Below are 17,398 nucleotides of genomic sequence, written 5' to 3'. Positions count from 1 at the left end.
TCAGTAGCTTGCCGGGCTCTCTGAAAAGGACGGAGGAATCAAACCTGGGTCGGCCATGTGCAAAGCAAACGCCCTACGCGCTGTGCTATCACTCCAGCCCAGAGCTGATTGAGAAGGACTGCAGTCTTTAGTGCAGCTAGGTTTTTTTTTTGTTTGTTTTTGTTTTGGGGCCACATGTGGCAGTGCTCAGGAATTACTCCTGGCTCTGTTCTCAGGGATCACTCCTGGTGGGGCTCAGGGGACCATACATGGTGCTGGACCATACATGGGTCAGGTGGGAGCAAGGCAAACATCCTACCCACTGTCCTATTTCTCTGGTCCTCTGTTCATTTTTTTATTCTTATTTTTTGTTTTGGGCCACACCTGGCTCTGTGCTCAGGGATTATACCTCGTGGGGCTTGAGGACAATATTCAGTGCTGAGGATTGAACCCCAGAGTCAGCTGCATGGGATAAAAATGCTCTACCTGATGTACTATTTCTCTAGTCCCTATTTTTATTTTTATAGAAATATTATGGGGTGGGGCTGTAGTGATAGCACAGCGGGTGGGGCTTTGCCTTGCATGCGGCCGACCGGGTTCGATTTCCAGCATCCCAAATGGTCCCCCAGCACCGCCAGGAGTAACTCCTAAGTGCATGAGCCAGGAGTAACCCCTGTGCATCACTGGGTGTGCCCCAAAAAGAAAAAAATAAAGAAATATGGGGGCCAGATAGTATAGTGACTAGATCTCTTGCCATGTGGCCAATCCGGGTTCAACCCTCAGCACTGTCAGGAGTAATTCCTGAATACAGAGCCAGGAATAGCCCCTGAGCAGCACCCGGTATGGCCTGAAAGCCAAAAAATGGAATATCTTTATTGTGCTAAAATTTACATACAGGTTATATTAATTTCAGCTATTCAACAAAATGATTTGATAGTTGCATGATTTTGAAAAGATCAGAGTAAGTCTAGTCAGCATAGTTACTGCATAGTTACAATATAGTTACAATACAAGTAGTTTAAATGTTTTTCCCTTGAGGCCAGAGCAGTAAGTAAGGTAAGGTACTTGCCATGTATACATCCCACGTAGGTTCAGTTCCCAGCACCACATATGGTCCTCTGAGCATCACCAGGAGTGATCCTGGAGCACTGCCAGATGTGGCCCCAAAACAACAAAAGATTTTTTTCTTGTAATGAGAACTTTGATTTTTTTGGGGCCACACCCAGCTGCGCTCAGGGCTTATTCCTGAGTGTGTGCTTAGGGATCACTTCTGGAGGGCTGGGGGGGAGGGCAGGGCATATATGGGGTGCCAGAGATTGAACCTGGGTGGGCTGTGTGCGAGGCAAATGCCCTGCCCACTGTACTGTCTGGCTCCAAGAATGAGAGAACTTTCAGGGTACTCTTTTTTGTTTATAAGGCTCCCAAACATTTGCTCAGGGATTCCAGGGCTGCTATCAGCAGTTAAAACTTTTTCTTTTTTTTTTTGCTTTTTGGGTCACACCTCGCAGTGCACAGGGGTCACTCCTGGCTCTATACTCAGGAATTACTCCTGGCAGTGCTCAGGGAACCTTATGGGATGCTGGGAATTGAACTCGGGTAGGCCACGTGCAAGGCAAATGCCCTACCCACTGTGCTATCGCTCCAGCCCCTAAAACACTCTTTAAGCAACTTTTTAAATATACATTTGAGCCAGTCTTTGGAACTGGATGCCCACCTCAATTTTTAAGCTACCTTTGCTGATGTTGCTGCAGGTAGCTGACGAAGACACAGAAGTCACAGAAGCCAGACACGAAGTCTGGCTCTGACACAGCTTGTTTGTTCACAAAGGGGAGCAAGTAAATGTGACTCCTTCCAGGGCTCAGGTGTCGGGTGGGAGTCAGAGTCCTGAGAGACCTGGACGGGTCGCGGGCAGTCAGCTGGGGGAATGGACTGCGCGGGGCAGTTGGAAGCAAAAGGAAAGAAAAGGGCAATAGCAGTTCCCTTTGGGCTTCTGAGATTTGTTTCAGGAGAAGAACCAGGAGGTGGCCAGTGCCGTGGGCGGAAACCCCCACTGACTGCCTGTGCCTCTCTGGCCCCCCATGCAGGTGTGACAACGTGCGTGTGTTTAAGCTGGGCCTCTTCTCTGGCCTCTGGTGGACCCTCGCACTCTTCTGCTGGATCAGTGACCGGGCCTTCTGCGAGCTGCTGTCGGCCTTCCACTTTCCCTACCTGCACTGCGTGTGGTAAGCCCTGCCCGAGGCAGGGTGGGTGGGTGGGGGTATGGGTCTATCTGCCCTGGGGTCAGACCCTGGTTCCCCTACCAGGTGCAGACACGGCACAGGGCAGAGCCTGAGCCCTTGTCAAGGAGTCTGTTGAATGGTTCAGAAGCACAGTCAAAAGTGGGGTGAGCGCCAGGGAGCAGGCTGAGCCTGGGCAAAAAGACCTCATTGTTTGCGCTTCAAGGCTTCTGCCTCTCACCTCTCACTCCATTATTCAAGCCTGAAGGAGCTTGAAAACCAAGTCAGTCACCTGAGCCTGCTGGATCTCTCGGCTGGGGGAAGGTGGCGAGAGCCGAGGCAGATATGTGGCCTTGCGGATGGGCCCACGTTGGCAAGGGTGCTGCAATTTTTTTTTTTTTTTTTTTTTTTGTATGGGCCTCTGGAGCTGTGCTCAGGCTGGTCCCAGTGATTCTCACCCAACCAGGATAGTAGTTCAATGCAAGGGCTTGAGAATGCTTTGGTGCCTGCGGCCCGTGGCTCTGGGGCCCTGAGGATTACCCAGGTGGTGTATACAGGGGCCTTCAGGGCCACACCCAATGGCCCTTGGTAACCACGTAGGGCCAGGGATGGAACCAGGCTCGGTTGCATGCAAGGCGTGTGCCTGCCTCAACCCCGGCACTGTCTCTGGTTCTGAGTGGGTGAGTGTGACCAGTTGAAAGTGTGGGCACCTCGGGACAGTCTCACCCACTCGCTTCACAGCTGGAGCCTGAGGTCTCGAGAATTGCTGTGAATCCTTCAGGATGGTCACCTGCTGTGTGGAACCACCTGGGGAGTGCAGGATACACAAGTTAAAAAAGAAACAAACAAAAGCAGGTTGCACCATAGCGGGCAGATCCTCCAGGCAGAAAGCGAGGAGGGAAGTGAGTGACTTTCTTCCTAGAATTGCTTCAGCTTCAGCTTCAAACTGGGAATCCTCTTTCCCTCGCTCTCTTCCAGGACTCTGATTGCAGGAGATAGCAAGGAGAGATCAGCTCTAGAATGGCCAGTGTAAATGAACGAACATCCCGGGAGGCATTCTAGTGGAAAGACTGGGAAAACCCTTAGGTACAGGAGCTTGACTTCTGTCAGGAGGCCCTGTAGATGTGCAGTTTGAAAGAATTACCTCTGGACATACTCCCTGGAATCTACTGTGAAACTCTCTCTCTCTCTCTCTCTCTCTCTCTCTCTCTCTCTCTCTCTCTCTCTCTCTCTCTCCTGTTTTTGCAGGGGTAGAGGGGCATTCAGGGGTCACTCCTGGCTCTGCACTGAGGAATCCCTCCTGGCCTCCTGGCAGTGCTGGGGAAACCATATGGGATGCCAGAAATTGAACCCAAGTTGGGTGCATGCAGGGCAAGCACTTTACCTGCTGTGCTGTGCTATTTCTCTGACCCCCATAGTTATAACTCACAAAGTATAAAATGCACAGATTTTAAGTGCATCCTTTGATGAGCTTGGCAAATGGACACCTGTTATCCTACATATATGTAGGATGACAGACACCCTTGTAAATAGGGTGTCATTCAAGGTTCCTATATTTTAATATTTGTTTATTAAATTTTTTGGCCCACACTTGGCAGTCCTCAGGAGTTACTTTTGGCTCTGCACTCGGGAATTACTCCAAACAGTGCTCAGAAGACCATATGGGATGCTGAGTTTCAAACCTGGGTTGGCTGCATGCCAGGCAAATGCCCAAGCTGCTGTATTATCACTCTGTCCTAAGTTACAACATTTTTATCAATCCAGGTTCTTCAGTCACATTAACAATTTAATTAAGATTTAAAAATTAGACTGTGATAACCTTGGCTCATACTAAATTTATTTCTAAATTTGGAGTGCTTTTTGTTTGAAACATGTACAATGTTGAAACACCTTTTTGTTCTAGTTATAAAATACATGATTAGTTTTTTTAAATAACAAATTTAAACAACATGAAAGTATTAAAAGAGAAATACTTTCATAATTCCACCCACCAGAAGATAAGTTAATAGTCTGAGTTATATTCTCCCTAATTATATTTATAAATATATGTATTTACCTAATTCTACTTTTAATAAACAAAAATAGCATCATTCTGTTGCTACAAACTGGTCCTTTTACAATGTTTGTTTTTGTGCAGTACTCAGGGGCTATTCCTGGCTCTATTCAGGAGTGACCCCTGGCAGTTCTGGGGGCTATATGTGCTGCCAGAAATTTGAACTGGAGTTGGCAGTATGAACGAAAAAGACGTTCTGGAATATGTCTCTGGCCTGAAACCTGGTCTTTTAAAAACTGTATTTATTTATATACATGCAAACACACGTATAAATATTTATTTATTTGTTTATTATTGTTTTGTTTTGGGGCCATAACATTGCTCAGACAGTTCTAGACTGTCGTTTGAAGGTGCTCAAGGGACCGTGGGTTAGTGCCAAAGATTCAAACTAGGGTCGACGGGGTGCAAGATAAGCCCCTTAACCATGCTGTGCTCTCCTCTGCCCCTCTCCCCTTTTAAAATTTAAGCCAAATACTATACCATGGATTCCTTCATTACCAGTGCACTTCCTTTGTTTTTAGTATACCACGAGTCCTTCACAGCAGGATGAAATAAAAATGTGCCTGTGGCCAAACTGTTCCCCCACGTTGCCTGAGGGTTGCTGTAGTGGTCCTTGGATACCAGGGGGTGTCAAGGACCAAGCCGTGGCCTCATGCTTGCAAACCAAGCACTCCAGCCCTGAGAGCGTCTCTCCAAGCCCTGTGGTTGGTTTAACCAACCTTTCTGTTAATGGATATTTCAGCTGTTTCTAATGTCTGATTTTTGCAATATCTGAGTAATATACCCCTATATTTGTTCATATGCCTGAATATTTTGTTAGGTTAAATCACAATATGTAACACCAAATCCAGAGATACCAGATCAATGAAAGCCTTGAAAGTCAGTAAGGTAGCACCTTTGACCTAAATTTTCAAATATACGGAGTATTATCAATGCTTTAAGATATTTGTCAGCCTGAAGGGAAAAATTATCTTTTGTTATTTTCACGTCTTTGAAAATTCTAGTGTGGTTGGGTATTAAATATAATTTTTTATGTGTTTCCTTTAAATTTATTTGTTTTAGGTCACACCCGGTGGTACCCAGGGCTGGCTTGCTGTGTGTCTCTTGCTATAGTGGGAGACCGGGTGATGCTAGGGTCAGGCCCCAGGTTTCCACATGTGCGTCAGCCCCAGAGCCAACTCTGAGCCTTCGTGCCTCCTTTCAAATGTGCCTTCTCTATTTCTTTGCCTTCCCTATGGGGAGTTTCTTTTTCTTTCTTTCTCTCTCTCTCTCTTTCTTTCTTTCTTTCTTTCTTTCTTTCTTTCTTTCTTTCTTTCTTTCTTTCTTTCTTTCTTTCTTTCTTTCTTTCTTTCTTTCTTTCTTTCTTTCTTTCTTTCTCTCTCTCTCTCTTCTCTTTCTTTCTTTCTTTCTTTCTTTCTTTCTTTCTTTCTTTCTTTCTTTCTTTCTTTCTTTCTCTCTCTCTCTCTCTCTCTCTCTTTCTTTCTTTCTTTCTTTCTTTCTTTCTTTCTTTCTTTCTTTCTTTCTTTCTTTCTTTCTTTCTTTCTTTCTTTCTTTTTCTTTCTTTCCTGGAGGCACTTGGGGGACCATATGGGACGCCAGGGATTGAACCTGGATCAGCCACATCCTAGTCAAGCGCCCTACCTGCTGTGCTATCGCTCCAGCCACACACAGAGAATTTTTTAAATCTTTAGTTATTCTGGAATTAAGTTTCTGTCTTGCCCTTAAATGGTTTCCCGCTTGACAAAGATTAATGTTAAAACATAGCACAGTAGGTAGGGTGCTTGCCTTGCACACGGCTGACTCAAGTTCCATTCCCCACACCCCATCTGGTCCCTCAAGCCCTTCAGGAGTGATTTCTGAGCACAGGGCCAGGAGTAAGCTCTAAGCACTGTGGGGTGTGGCCCCTAAACAAACAAATTGATATCATGGATTAAGGATATGGCTCAAAAATCGAGCACCTGCCTTGTAGGTGTGAGGTCTGGAGTTCGATTCCTGGCATGCTCACCCCCCAATTGTTTTTTAATTATTAGATGAGAACTTTTGGCTCCAGTGTGATTCACATGCCTTGCATGGGAGCACTCCTGTGTAGCCCCAGCGCCACTGGCTGCATCCCACCGCCACCCTGCCAAAAAAGAGATTAAAAAAAAAAAAACACTTAGAAAATTTTGTGTTGAATCACTGTGAGATAGACCCTTACAAAGCTGTTCATGATTGAGTTTCAATCATACAGTATTCCAACAGCCATCGCTCCACCAGTGTACATTTCCCAGCACCAGTGTCCCCAGGTTCCCTCCCATCACACCCCCACTCCCCACCCTGTGCCTGCCTCTATGGCGAATGCTCTCTCTCTCTCTCTCTCTCTCTCTCTCTCTCTCTCTCTCTCTCTCTCTCTCTCTCTCTCTCTCTCTCTCTCTCCCTCTCTCTCTCTCTCTCCCCCTCCTCTCTTCCTCTCCCTTCTTCTCTCTCCCCCTCTCTCCTTTTGGACATTGTGGTTTGCAATATAGATACTGAAAAAGTTATTAGGAATAAAACACAATTTACTGGTATAGTAGGGGTAAATTAACCTCCTCCTCCCCCTTCCCCCTGATTAGCTGATTAGCTGCAGTATGAACGATGCTACCCTCTAAACAGAGGCCGTAATTTCACTCCTTTTAGATTCTTGCTCTCAGCCCTTGGGTTTCTCTCTCTCTCCTCGCGGTAAGCCCAGAGGCCTGTGTTTTAGCGTATCCCACCTGAAACAGGCCCACCTGCCCCAGATGTGGCCTTCACCTGCTGTTCTGGGGACGGTGGGGTCACCCTCGCCCGGTCTAAACCAGAAGTGGCCCAGGACGGTCATCAGCCCTGGGGGAGGTGGGTGGGCCACATGCGAGGGCCCTGGGTGGTCCGGACATGCGTGTGCGTTCGCGGGGTCTCACCTGTCTGCTCCCCCACAGGCACATCCTAATCTGCCTGGCTGCTTACCTGGGCTGTGTGTGCTTTGCCTACTTCGATGCCGCCTCCGAGATTCCCGAGCAAGGCCCCGTCATCAAGTTCTGGCCCAGCGAGAAATGGGCCTTCATCGGTGTCCCCTACGTGTCCCTCCTGTGCGCCAAGAAGTCGCCGGTGAAGATCACGTGATGGCCAGCCGGCTTGGCCACTGACCCTCCCCGGCGCGGGGCTTCGCTGGCCGGCCGAGGCGGGGCGCTGTCTTTCCCACATTCTGTTCCCTTGGGCCCTCCGTGGTGGGTGTGTGGGGGGAGGGTCGGGGGGGCTGCCGGGGACCGTGGAGTAATAACCCCCTTTCCCAAAGATGCAGAGTAGAGGGGCCACGGGGTGTGTCCGGCAGTGTCCCTCCTTCCCGCATGCGGTGGCTTGATGAGCCAATGCCTCACCTCCTGCAGGGATTTCACTGACCCCGGCCCGCCGCTGGGGGGGCTGCTTCTGTCCGTCCACAGCTGCCGCGGGAGACGCGACCCTCTCACTGTCAGACGGAAGGGGCCAGCGTCCATCAGCTGGAAGAAACTGCCCCGAAAGCCAAACCCAGACCTCCGCGCCGCATCCTGGGCTGTGGCCGAGGAGGCTCAGCTGCCACTCGAGGGTCTCCCCCGGCCGGGCAGCCCGCGCCTTTTTTTGTACAACTACCTCTGCTCAGCGGACAGTGGGCTTAGGAGGAGGGAGAAGCTGCCGAGAAAGCCCCTCCGTGCCAAAAACCCACCGTTCTGGAAGAGCAGCACGTTTGCAATGCTGGCATCGGCTGCCCGGGTCCCCTCGTTTCCGCTCCCCCCAGTGGTCTCAGGCACACAGAGCAGAATAGCTTTGGCGTCCGAGCCCCACAAACAGCCCCCGTCCTTGCCTCTCTGAGTTTGCTAATGGGCTTATTACCTGGTGGTGAGGGTCCTGGTGCAAAATTGGGGGGGGGGCAAGCATGAAGCCTGGGGAATGTTTTCTCATTGAAGCCTTCTATCTGCTCCTCAGGAAATCTCCCCCCCACCCCCCCAGTATTTACTAGAGAACATCCTCCCTTTCACTGTGGGGAAAGCTCATTTTAAGTCTTTTTCTCACCTAAATGACTGGCTTCAGCGGGTTCCCCCTTGTTGGGCTGAGTGGAAGAGCTATGAAGCTGTCTGCAGGGTGGGGACCGCTAACCTCAGGGACTTGATCTCAGGCATCTCCTGCTCGGCCAACATTCCATCCAGGGACAACATAGATGTGTCCTTGTGTGGACGTCAGTCTTGTCTGGAGTCTGAGTAAGAGATGGATGGTGGCAGTGTGAAGATGACCAGGGACTCTTACTCTGCTCACAATTTTCTCAGGATCTTAAGTGAAACATCTGATATGCCATTGAATTTAGATTCAAAAACCACTATCCTGCTGTGGATTTCAAATTAGCAGTGGAACCCTGTTTTTGCAGCAAGATGTCTTTATGCAATCTTAATGTTTGAAATATGTTGTTTTATCAGCTTAAATTTATTTCAAGGTTATATTTAAAGTATATCTTTTATAAGGATAGCAGATAGAGTACATATTAAAAAATTGATGGTTTCCAAAGTAGATACACTTAATATTGAGGGAGTATACCTGTTGCTTTAATTCTTGCTTAAACTTAGATTTTAAGAAATATTTGAATGCTGTATCTGGAACCTCTAGTAGACGTTTTGAGTTGTAGGTGACCTATGAAACAGAATTTGCATACTGCTGTTAACTGCTCTCCGTTTGCTAGTTTAGCACTGTAGGTTGACGTAGGCATCGGTTCTGGTCTCTTTCATTCTGCTGTATAAAGTGCTTCAGATTAGGGCTTTTAGTATAGCTCAAGTCTAGATGCCTACGTGGAGAAGTAAAAGTGAGAAGTAGAGGCTATAGAAGTGGGGATGGTGGTGGTGGTGGTTTAATTTCTGACTGGAGGGTCCTCAGAGATGACACTTCGTCCCAACAAAAGGACTATTTCTCTGTCAAGTGAAGGGTTTGATCCCTGGTGAATGGTCCCTCCAGAGTACAAGACTTTGTCTTTGCCTTTCTGGAAGATTCTGTTACAAAGGTAAGGAAGTAAATGTCCTCACTCACAGGGCTGTTTGCATCCTTCTTCTAGAAGGCAGAAGACTAAGCTAAGCTGTCAGAAATCTGGCTTTTGAGACGAAAAATAAAGACCATCTAGAGGTCAGTTTTAAAGAATTAAGGACTGTAAAAAGGAGTGGTGGAACCAGAGCGATAGTGCAGCAGATAGGGCGTTTGCCTTGCCTGCAGTTGATCTGATTACAATCCCCGGCATCCTCTGTTATTCCCTGAGCACTGCCAGGAGTGATTCCTGAGTGCAGAGCCTGCAGTAACTAATCCCTGAGCACTGCTGCATGTGACCCAAACAAACAAACAAACAAACAGATGTGGAATAGGTTTATTTGAGGAGGAAAAAACAGTATTTTTGTACAGAAACACTGTTACAGCTTGTCACTGGGATGGTTGGTCAAGAGTAGGATTATACCAACTTTATTTTCAGTTTTGTTTAGAGCATTACTCCTATTTGTATTTAAAGTACTTTTGTTAGCACTCCATGCTCTTTAAAGAAAATTTGGAAACTACAGGAAAAAAAAAGTTGCAGAAGGAAAAAGAGTAGTATGTATTTCTATTGTCCAAGGATGATCACTGTTAATATTTTGGTCAACTTTCTTTTTATCTCTTCTCCCACTTAATATAGTTATAAGTAGATGTTTTCTAGAGTTGACACTTTATTGACTGAATGAAATATAAATGTCAGCTGTGTGTTTTTCCGTTAGAATAACAGGTAAGGGAATACATGTTTTATTAGCTATATATATGTATATATATATACACTTGAGTACCTATCACTGGACTTGGAGACTTCCTAGAGTCTTCCATTTTAACGGAGCTGAGCATGAATGGACCCTAAGAAGTAATGAATCGACTTCTTTTTTTTTAAATGAATAGTTCCTGCACTTAGGTTGATGAGGCTTGGGAAAGGGCTATTAAATGAATCATGTCCTATAGGTTTTGATGTTTTAAGATTTTTTTAAAAATGTAGCTTGTTTTTGTTATTGATTGATGCTTAATCAAAAGTGTTTCTTCATCCCCTGATCATGCAGAGAAGTCGGGATATGATATTTAGGAATTAGATTATGGTGATCAGTCAGCATGACTACTTTATTTATTCTGCTTCAAGTTTTCCCAAGATCCATATACAGCAAGAACTAGGTTGAGGGTATTAAAAAGCATTGTTACCAAGTGATGATTTAGGTCAGACTCTATCTAATTTATAGTATTTGAAGTGAAGCAAGCACTTCAGTGAACATGTTTAATCTCTTGAGCAGTGGAACAGACATACACACACACACACACACACTACTAGGGGTGGGGAACACTCAGTGCTAGGGACAGCCATGCCAGGCATGTGCTCTGCCACTTGAACCATGTCTGACCTGGACTGTATTTTGAGGCATCTTTGTGCCTACACCTTTGCGGAGTGTCTAAAAATCCCAAAATGGAGGAGCTGGAGCGATAGCACAGCGGGTAGGACGTTTGCCTTGCACGCGGCCAACCCAGGTTCGATTCCCAGCACCCCATATGGTCCCCTGAGCACCGCCAGGACTGATTCCTGAATGCAGAGCCAGGAGTAACACCTGTGCAACGCTGGGTGTGACCCAAAAAGCAAAAATAAATAAACAAACAATAAATAAATATCCCAAGATCCAACTTGCAGTTCATCAGATACAAACTAACGCTGCCCCCTGTTCTGTTTCCTGGATTTCCCGCCTGGGTAGAATTGTCTCTCCCAGTGCCTCATGCTCACATGAGCCAGTGCCTTGTTGGAGGTTTCAGGACCAGGATATGTACCTGCCTAGGCTCTCGTCCCTCTGGGACTGACAGGGAATCATCTCTGGGGACAAAAGAGGGCTGACACCCCACCAGCACCCCCCTCCGGGGGACCTTTCCCCCAAGTGAACTTGGAATGAGCCCTTCCTGGCCCCTCTCCCTGGCGGCTGCCATCCCAACTGGCCAGAGACACTTTCTCGGGTCAGTTTGCAACGCTCGCTCACTGTCATCCCGTTGCTCATCGATTTGTTTGAGCGGGCACCAGTAATGTCTCTCATTGAGAGACTTATTGTTACTGTTTTTGGTATATCCAATATGCACGGGTAGCTTGCCAGGCTCTGCCGCGCGGGCTCGATACTCTCAGTAGCTTGCCGGGCTCTCCGAGAGGGGCCGAGGAATCGAACTCAGGTCGACCGCGTGAAAGACGAAAGCCCAACTGCTGTGCTATTGCTCCAGCCAATGCTCGCTCAGATTAAAAAAAAAAAATCTTTTTTTAATGCCTCCTGCTTTAAGGATCTGATTGAATTGTGTCATTTTCTATATGTTAAACCAGATTTGAAATGATGTAACCAGAGCAGATGTTTTCAAACATATCCCATGTTTACCCTTGCTTCCTTGCCTGGGGTGTATATAGATGAGTGACGCCCTCACTGCCCCAGGGAGCTTTTTGTCTCCTTTGCTTTGCAACAATGTTCGGCCTCTCAAAAATGGAGCTTCTGCACTTTCTTCCTACTCTTTGTGAACTGACTCTGGCAGTTATGTTTGGTATTAAAATGGCCACTTTCTGTGAATAAAAACGCATTTGTTTGTGTTTATGTCCAGAATCATTTCTCAAATCCTTGCAGTGAAAACTGCATTCTGTGGATTACAGCATGTGTTTTCCCAAATTTGTGAGTGAATTTAGGTATCAGTCTTATGGGATATACTTAAAATGAATGTGATTAATTGTTGGTGTCTTCTCAAAGCTGTGAAATTAACACTGAAATATTCCAGCATAAAATGTAGGTAAAAGCAGGTTTTTTTTTTTTCCTTCTGCCACAATGTTTAAGGTAACTCCTGTCTCTGGGCTCAGGAACTGTTCCTGGAGGTACTCTGGGGACCATATGGGGTGTCAGGGTTTTAACCCCATCGGTTGCATGCAAGGCAAGTGCTTTACCCCTGTACTGTCTCTGGCCTGCCCTTAAGGTTTTTTTGCTTTTTTTTTTTGGCAGGAGGAGGGGGAGTGGAGTGGTGATTAGTTTTATTATATGTTTCTCTTAAAGCATTCAATTTCAGTTTTACACTTGAAAGCAGACCTTACAGGGAAATAAAATGTGACTAGTGGAAAATAAAGAAACAGGAATTAGACATTTCTCAAAGGAACCGAGCCCTGAGGCACTGGGATCTAGGATACTAAGAGGGTTTGGGGAAGGGGGAAGGGACCTTGGGACAATGGTGGAGGGACTGGTGTCACAGCTCTGCAAATATAAATCAATGATTTCAGGACTACTGAAAACTATCATACCTCAGTAAAAAAAAGCAGATTTGAAAGATCAAACAGCAATGGACTGCATAGCTTATTTTCATATTTGGCTTGGTGAGGGGAGAATCTGAAGGTAAGGCTAGGTGCAGGGACTGACAAAATACTTGATGACTGGTCAAAGTGAGATTTTACCTAACAACTGTAAACAAAGAAAGGAGCACAGAGTGCATGCGCTGGAGAAACTCATGGAACAATAGCTCCATCTTGTGGTATTTTGGGGTATAGTCTCAGTGGTACAAAGACCACCCTTCCTGGTTGAGATTTATTTCTGGTTCTGAGACATAACACAGGGGTTAATTTTTTAATATATATATATATATTTAATTTTTATAAAATTGTTAACAATAGTTCATTACAAATAATACTCAAACACTAATCCCACCACCGTGCACCTTCCCACCACCATAAGAGAAAAGTGTGTGAAGATTGTTGTATTTCATCCTGGAGTCATTTAAGCCCTTATATAAGAGATTACAATTTTATTAAAATTTTTTAATTTTTAATTTTTTTTAATTTTTATTATATCACCATGTGGAAAGATACACAGTTTTCAGGTTTATGTCTCAGTTATACAATATTCAAACACCATCCCTTCACCAGTGCCCATATTCCACCACCAGAATCCCCAGTATACCCCCCGCCCCCACCCCCCACTGTATAACTGATGAATTTCACTTCATTTTCTCTTTACCTTGATTACGTTCCATATTGCAAAACAAAACTCACTATTGTTGGAGTTTCCCCCCAAGAAAGACAGCCTTACTAAGGAAGCATTTGATAATTGGTTTTCCATTAAAAGATTGTATGTTTTCAGTTTTTAGAAAAGGTCCGGATGCGGTTCGGATGTGTTCCAGTCCCGCAACCCGGAGCCATGTTAGTTGCTGCTCAGTGTCGCCAGGGCTCCATTTGGAGAAGGCGAAGAGATTACAATTTAACATAATTATATGATAAACCCAAAAAATGTTTGCTACTTTTGGTACATTAGTGGGCCAGAGTATAAGAGGTCGCATGCTCCAGAACATTCTGTGTTTCTCTCTTCTGGGAGCTTTATTTCAGAGTCTCTGGATCTTGGCCTTAATGAGATTATATGGCACTGGAGGCAGTTTATGGGTATGACTGCCAAGCTACTAGAAAACTGGGGAGCTGGGGAGAGAAGGCTCAGTCTTGTTCTGAGCAAGCTTGGAGATCTTAGTCACGGGTCCTGCATACCTGGGTTTTTCTGCAGGTTCCCTCATAGGTGAGGTTCATCCAAGCCTGTGGAAAGCAGCTTTGAGCATGGCTGTAGTTGGGTTCTGGGGGTTTTCGGCTGCTGGGGTGCTGCTTGGGTCAGGGAGGGAAACTCAACCCGGCCCCCTCCAAGTTGCCCCCGATGAAGACAGTCTGGTGAGGGGTCAGGACATTCTGTTAGAGGTTAATTCTTGCTTTGCACATGGCTGACCTTATGGTTGCACAAACACCACCATGAATAAACCCTGAGCACAGCTGGGGACTCACCAGAAATGTGTAAAAGTCCTCGCAAAGCATGCAAAGAAAGACTCTCTCTCAGAGTGTCCTTTTGGGAAATAATCATGCCATCTTGCCCACCCCATGTTGGTGTTGACTTTGCATGCAAAAAAAAAAAAAGCCTATCAACCCATTGATCCCATTGATTATACAGGTTTGGTAAGGTGCCTTGGTCTTCCTGGCCTGGAAGACATTGTCCAAAGTGAGACAGGGGCTTGGTTAAAGGACAGTGCTGCTGCCAGGATGGTGCCTAGTAATTGCAGTTTGTGGGCCAGGGGTAGGAGTAGGGGTTATTGTGTTCAAGGTAATCAGAGAGGGGACCCGATCCTCAGCATCCCATAGGGTCCTTCGGTCCTGCCAGGAGTGATCCCTGAACTCAGAGAGTAAGCCCTGAGCAGCGCGGACTGTGGGCAGCCCCCAGCCTCTGTTGGCAATAAAAGAAAACATCAGGGACGGGGGACATAGCTCACAGGGAGTCAGCGCTTGCTTTGTGTGTGGATGGCTTGGGGTAGATCCTTGACATCACATGGTCCAGAGTCATAACGCCAGAGCACAATACCGAGAGCAATCCCCGCCCCAAAATTAGATATTTATATATAAACATCTATATAAATTTAAAATTGCTTTATATCAATATAAAATATATATATTATAAATATTTATATAGATATATAGCAGAAAGGGCATGTTTGAAAGATTATCTTGTCGTGGTCACTTGGCGGTGGAGCTGTGGGGGATGCTAATTCCCGTGGTGACTAGACTAAGGGGGCGGAGACAGAGGGATGTACTTGAGCAGGAGGTCCCAGCTTGGGAGCGAATTGAGTTGAGCAATGAGCCTGGGACTGCCCAGGGTGCCCACCAGGGGGCAGTGTGGCCTGCCAGCGCGCGGCGCTGCCTAGTACTCCAGGACAGGCAGCTGCTCAAATGCGTCCTAGGGGCTCAGCTTAGCCTGAGGCTCCAGCAAACCGAGCTTCTGCATTTACCACACAATGATGGACTCAGACTTCGGCCCCCAGAGCTGCAGAAGTCCAGTTCTCCAAGTTCCAGTTTCTAAGTTACATTTCTAATTATTTAATAAGCTTGTCTTTTTTTTAATTTTATTTTTATTCTAATAAAGTTGTCCACAATAGCTTATTACATTCCATATTCCAACACCAATCCCAGCACCATTATTACACCTTCCCACCACGATTATTTTGAATTTTCCCAAACGCCATCCAAACCTGCCCCAATAGTAGGCCCTAAATTATTTATTTTGTATTGCTTGTTTTCTTGCTTGTGCTTTTGGTGTCATGTAAAAAATTATCTGCCAGGGGGCCACCCCCCAGCCAGAGCGGCCCGGGCCATGGGGCAGATGGAGGAGGAACCGAGGGTCAAGCTGGTTGAGCGATCAGTTGCCGTTTATTTCATTCTCTCCTGTCTCTCTCTCTCTCTCTCTCTCTCTCTCTCTCTCTCTCTCTCTGCTTCTCTCCCGCTCTTGGATCTCCCCCAACCCACTCTTAAAGCCTAGTTAAATTCCCCCAGCATGAGGGGGTTGGGGCTTACACATAGGTGTGGTCACAATCAATAGGGTTAAAGTTCTTTCCCTCAGAGTATGCTGCTTCTAGGACAGATTCTCTTTCAGCAGGACACCCGCCCAAGGGTGAATCCCATGACTGTGTTTCTCCTCTCCTCATCTAGCAAACATATAAGCATTAATAATATTAATTAATCATTTTGTATGGACACAACAAGAGATGCATTAAGCTTATAGAATTGCTCTCCTGGGGCCATCTCGATCTCAGACTACAGTGCTCAGGCCAGATTAGTCTTTCCTATCCCTAGCAGGGTCCTAGTCTCGTTGTTGCTTTTGGATCATGACAGCATTTGTCCATGACCAAGCTCTTAACTTATAGTTAAGCATTAGGCACTTTGGCCAGGCCCATCTCGATGGCAGGGTAGCACATAACTCACCGCTTGCCCTGGGTTCGTCTTGTCCCTCGTCGGGACCCTGCTTTTGGGGTGCTAGGAACTGAGGGCAATTGAGGCTTAAGTTGAGAAAGCAGATGCCCGGGAATGAATAATATTTGAAACCAATTAAATCCCAAGTTACAAAAGCATAATATTGTCTTCTTGTGTCTATACAAAAGGGACATTGCTTTAAAGCAAATTATTCAAAAGACACAAGCAGAGGAGAAAGGCAATATTAACTTACAATATAAGTTCAGTGTCCTCAAAAGATCTGACCTTACTAATTAACAGAGTCTGGTTAGAAGGGAAAGCTGATTAACTGTTTGGGGAAGAGAGCATAGAGAAGTGGTTACAGCTAAACAAAGGAATGGGAGTGACTCAGGATAAACCTAAGCTCCTTGTGGCAAGGGGGAAGGGACACAGCAATGTCATCCTACATCTTCCCCTTTTCTGTTCACAAAATTACAAAAAGTTGAAATAGAAAGAGGAACAATTCCAAATACAATACAATCTTATTAGTTGTACTAAGATTTCAGTCCAACCCTGGACCCACACAGTGCTTGTACTAAAGCATCCAATTGTCCTGCACTGTCCATGGGTGATGAGAGTCACCAATGAAAAGAGTCATTTAGTCCTGTTCTGAAGAAATGAAGTGTCTGGATCAAAATTGAAGAGTTGTTCCTGTAATAGCATCAGTAATGGAGTCCCAGGGGAGCAGCTAGTAGGAGTCTGATAAATTTCAGGAAGCACTGGATCAGTCGGGGAGCACTGGAACAGGAGCATCACAACTTCTGACAGGAAAACTTCAGCAGAGGAATGTAGCCATCCTGTGGTCAGGTTCCTTGGCAGTCATATGTGCAACTTAGCTTATGTTTGAGAAAAAAACACTTTTTAAAAATTATCAGAGGCTTTGACAATTGGGGTTTGGTCTCCATGCCTGTGAATAGAAAGAGTCAGAGGGAAGCTCTAATACGAATTTCTCTCTCTAATTCCTAGAGAGAAATGAAAAGGTGTTCCTGTTAAAAGTTATTCCTTTCTCCTTCAGGAACCTGTGAATTCCAAGGAAAGGGTAAAAGTATTGTTAATTAAAAATATGGAGGCCTGGCATTGTCCAATCCACAACCTGTAAAAGAAGGGTATAAGGAATGCTCTTAATGTGACCTCATGAAATGTTAAAGGAGCAAGAGGGCTTTGCTGTAGGACCTCTGAAACTGGCTCCTCTTCTTTCCTTGATTTCCAGCTTGGATCTGGAATTTGTGAGTCTCTGGCAGTCTGAGATCCAAATCAGGAGAATAAATTCTACTTCTGATAAGACATAACAGGATCGGGATCCAAAGTTTCTCAGTGGGGTTATCATCTGTTGAAACAAAAGCA

General features: G+C 45.8%; 1 protein-coding gene across 1 annotated transcript in view; it reads left to right on the top strand.

The window, feature by feature from the left end:
* ACER2 (alkaline ceramidase 2) overlaps positions 1-11,864 on the top strand; it is a 40,819-nt gene extending 28,955 nt beyond the window's left edge. The window contains exons 5-6 of the mRNA XM_004600175.2: positions 2,064-2,201; positions 7,182-11,864. Of these exons, the coding sequence (XP_004600232.1) occupies positions 2,064-2,201; positions 7,182-7,365 (322 nt within the window). The 3' untranslated portion in view covers positions 7,366-11,864. The remainder of the gene's footprint in view (positions 1-2,063; positions 2,202-7,181) is intronic.
* The last annotated feature ends 5,534 nt before the right edge of the window (positions 11,865-17,398 follow it).

This window comes from Sorex araneus, chromosome 1 (genome assembly GCF_027595985.1).
Source record: "Sorex araneus isolate mSorAra2 chromosome 1, mSorAra2.pri, whole genome shotgun sequence".
Lineage (NCBI taxonomy): Eukaryota > Metazoa > Chordata > Mammalia > Eulipotyphla > Soricidae > Sorex > Sorex araneus.
This window is presented reverse-complemented; position numbering and strand designations above follow the sequence as displayed.